Consider the following 4,127-nt stretch of genomic DNA (forward strand, 5'->3'; position numbering starts at 1 on the left):
GGTGCCACTTAATAGTATATGTGGATTTTTTTCAGTAAATACCTGTACTGTTTTTGATCCCCGTTTGGGATTCTGCAGATGCAGAGGGCCGACTGTATGCACTGATCTATGCCATTTTTATAGGGGACTTGAGTATCCTCAGATTTTGGTATGTGCAGGGGGTCCTGGAACCAATACTGAGGGACAACTTAAATTTTGGGGAAATAAAAATTATACGTGAATTTTTGACTGCATGGAGTTGGGAGTGTGGGTTGGTATTCAAGGGCCAACTGTATAACAATTTCAAAACACCAAATATAAATTAATGAATAACAATATTGGGACTAATGCCCATGGCAGAGAAAAGCTTATCTGAGTGGCCTCTAGTTTTCATGATATATATTCATAGATTATCCCAAACTAACCTGTGATGATAAGACATTCATTGTGATCCAGCACCTCAGTAAAGAGCCGTGAAACAATCAACTCGGGGTTGATTAAAAAGCGAATTTCTTCTTGCACAAGTCCAGCACTGGTTACACCACCTCCAACAAAACGGTTTGCAAAATCCACCTATTTGGAAAAATGTGGCATGTTAAATGATGATCTAAATTACCTACATTAAATGATACACAAGTATACCACCTCTAATCTCTAATCTTGCTTTCCTTTCCTATATAAATCAACTCCAAGTTAGTAATCTTTTCAGGAAGAATAGGTTGTGGTTGGCTGCACTCTTTCCATCTCACTGCAGTCAACATCTCTGCATATTTCTTTAGATCCAAAACCTTAGAAGGAACCTAGAAAATGGAGCTTTTAGGCAAAAGACTCAATGTAATTATATGGATTTTCATTTATAAACCTTTTGTGTTCCAAGGACCACAAATCAAGAAAGGCTGTATCTGGAAAGTTCTCAAGATCATTTCCCCACCATTCACTACTCAATTTCCATTTATGTATTTCATAGACTTTAATATAACTATACCTTTCTTATATAATATGGCAATCAAAAACTTGTTCTTAAAGAACTTTAAAGTTCAGTAATTGACCTTTTTTGGGGTAAACTTTCCTTCTATGGAAGAATAAAGGGGTAGGAACTTTGTCCTTCTAAATTCAGTTGCAAACTCCCAACTACATGAACATTACAAACTATTTTTTAAAAATATACCTAAGGAAATAAATGAAGAATAAAACCTAGTTTAACAATAAAGATTCAACAAAATATTTCCAATTTAGTTTAAAACTATACATAAGCTTCCTGTGGAATACTAAGATTGGATCCCCAAGCTCCTATTAATAATGATGATTATACAATCCTCAAGAGAAAGCAAACTCAACTTGCCATCATTATTTGTTTGTCTTAAACTTACTAAGCACTCCAAGATGTCACACAACGCTAGGAATTATGAGGAAATATGTAAGAAATGGTTTCCAACTTTGCCTTAGATTACTCTATTTGAGGAGTTATATTACACACTTATATAAAACTGTGCACACACATAACCATACCCATACAAAAAAACCCCCAGAATTCAGTTAAGTAGTGTTGAGAGAGGCTTATATACTGTGTAGGAAAACCACATTCCTGTATCTCCCCTTTAACTTCACACTGCTACCAAACTCACTACACTCTGACACCAAATGTGTGGTATTTGTCACATCAAGCAATTCTGGGACACCACCTAGGTGTCCTATAATTCAATTCAGTTCTGACACTATCTGCCTGGCGTCAGCATTGGATTTCAAAAGCTAAGGGTTCAGTCCCACAAGACTGCCCAACGTCAGATGCCAATTGTAAGTCCTAACTTCTAGTTGATTGGTTAATAGGGGTTTCCATGACCCCCTCCTGGGGTTTGATAATTTGCCAGAGCAGCTCACAGAACTCAAGATAATGCTCACTTACATTTACTGGTTTATTACAAGGTTATAATAAAGGACACAGATGAACAGCAAGATGAAGAGATACACAGGGCAAGGTATTTGGGAAGGGGCACAGAATTTCCAGGCAAGTCATTCTTCCCACAAGTCACTCACTCTCCTAGTACCTCCACATGTTCACCAACCTGGAAGCTCTCTGAATTCCAGACTTTTGGGATTTTTATGGAAGCTACAGCACGTAGGCGTGATTGATCATGAACTCAGTCTCCAGTACCATTCCCTTTCCCAGAGGATGAGAGGTCAGGTAGAGAGTTCCAAACTTCTAAGCATGGCTTTGGCTTTCTGGTGACCAGCCCCGTTCCTGAAGCTATTCAGGAGTCCACCAAGAATCACCTCATTACAACAAAAGACACTCACTCCTGTGACACAGAAAATTCCAAGGGATTTAGGAGCTCTGTGTCAAAACCAAAGACCAAATCCTATATAATAAAAGTGTAGTATGCAAATTGTCCCCTCTACCGGGAGTTAGTCCAGGAGTTTGACCAGGGGGCGAGCCAGCTGGGGGAAAGGAGGGAGGCCCTGGCAGCAGCTGGCAACCACTAGGGACCCTACCAGTGCATGAATGCACTGGGCCTCTAGTATTAGAATAAAAGATGCTCCTTGTGCTCTCATTACTTACATAGCTACCCGGGTTTTAGGAGCTCTATGCCAAAAGCTGGGGCAGATATATATATATATATATATTTTTTTTTTTTTTATTTTACTTATCTTTTCAAATATAAGATTTCTTAAAATTTGTTTATGTTCTCTAAAGCAATTATGACATTATATGATAATCTGAAACCTATTTTACAAAAGAGTAAAACAAGAATATGAATCTTTTGATATGGAAAAATATGAGAAAAGACAGAAATTAACAGAAGGCAAAGTATTATTTAAGTATAGAACTTGGAAAACACTGAAAATTACAATTAGACAAATTCTTGAAATGAGTTACCACAGAGAATCATATACATTTGGATTTATATTCTGGCATACTAAGTCAATGCTAAAAAACAGTTACTCTTTAGCTATCATAGAAAAACTAGAGGCCTGGTGCACAGATTCGTGCACACTAAAAGCAAATTAATTAGAAGGTGGCTGGCAGGGCAGGACTGAGCGAGACGAGCCAGACACACCCTGGAGCCAACCTCCCGCGGCCCCTCCCTGGCCGGCTGCACCTGAGGCCACCTTCTTCTTCTTTTTAAAAATATTTTATTGATTTTTTTACAGAGAGGAAGAGAGAGGGATAGAGAGTTAGAAACATTGATGAGAAAGAAAATCGACCAGCTGCTTCCTGCACACCTCCTACTGGGGATGTGCCCGCAACCAAGGTACATGCCCTTGACCAGAATCGAACCTGGTACCTTTCAGTCCACAGGCCGAGGTTCTCTCCACTGAGCTAAACCAGTTGGGGCACCACCTTCTAATTAGTAGCAAGTGCCACCTGTGGCTTGAAGGTCGTCTGCAGAGTGCGCGGGGTCCCTCTGGCAGGTGGGGTCCCTCGGTCTGGCCTGCGGGGATCAGGCCGGAACCAGCAGCCCAACATCCCCTGAGGGGTCCCTGAGTGCAAGAGGGCACTCTGAAAAGTTGCTGTTACTCGTCAGCTCCTGCATTGAGCGTCTGCCCCCTGGTGGTCATTGCATGTCATAGCTACCAGTCAGAGTGTCTGCCCCCTGGTGGTCATTGCGCATCAGAGCTACCGGTCAGATGGTCGAACAGTCAGACCAGCGGTCGCCAACCGGTGGTCCTTGGACTACTGGTGGTCCGTGAGGTCCGAAAGGTTGGTGACTGCTGGTTTAGACAGTCACTTAGGCTTTTATATATATATAGATAATTTTAGTTAAACTAGTCCATTGATTAGAATTAGTTACCTACTACATAATGAGGTCTTTATGCACTGGGTGATTTATGGCTTAAACTGTTCAATTCAACAAATATTGACTGAATCTTGTGCTGGGAATCATAGGATGCAAAGATGAGTAAGACAGTTTCAAAGCATTTACAATCTAGCCAGGACAGGAGTCAGGCACATAAGCAGAATGACAGAATAATTATTAAAGAAGTTATTAGCACTAAATTGATACTGCCTAAATAATATATCCTATCTAATAATAGACAAACATGGTAATTAACCGTACCTCCGACACGCCTCCCAATGGCTAATCAGGGCGATATGCAAATTAACTGCCAACCAAGATGGCGGCCGGCAGCCAGGCAGTTGAAGCGAA

At 40.6% G+C, this 4,127-nt stretch overlaps 1 protein-coding gene across 2 annotated transcripts in view; it reads right to left on the minus strand.

Moving 5' to 3' along the window:
• The window catches only part of PARG (poly (ADP-ribose) glycohydrolase), a 192,857-nt gene that overhangs the window by 50,211 nt on the left and 138,519 nt on the right, over positions 1-4,127 (minus strand). For both annotated transcript variants that reach the window (XM_005883121.2, XM_014530716.1), the window contains exon 13: positions 405-552. In XM_005883121.2, coding sequence (XP_005883183.1) covers positions 405-552 — 148 coding nt within the window. The remainder of the gene's footprint in view (positions 1-404; positions 553-4,127) is intronic.

Source organism: Myotis brandtii, unplaced genomic scaffold (assembly GCF_000412655.1).
Source record: "Myotis brandtii unplaced genomic scaffold, ASM41265v1 scaffold766, whole genome shotgun sequence".
Lineage (NCBI taxonomy): Eukaryota > Metazoa > Chordata > Mammalia > Chiroptera > Vespertilionidae > Myotis > Myotis brandtii.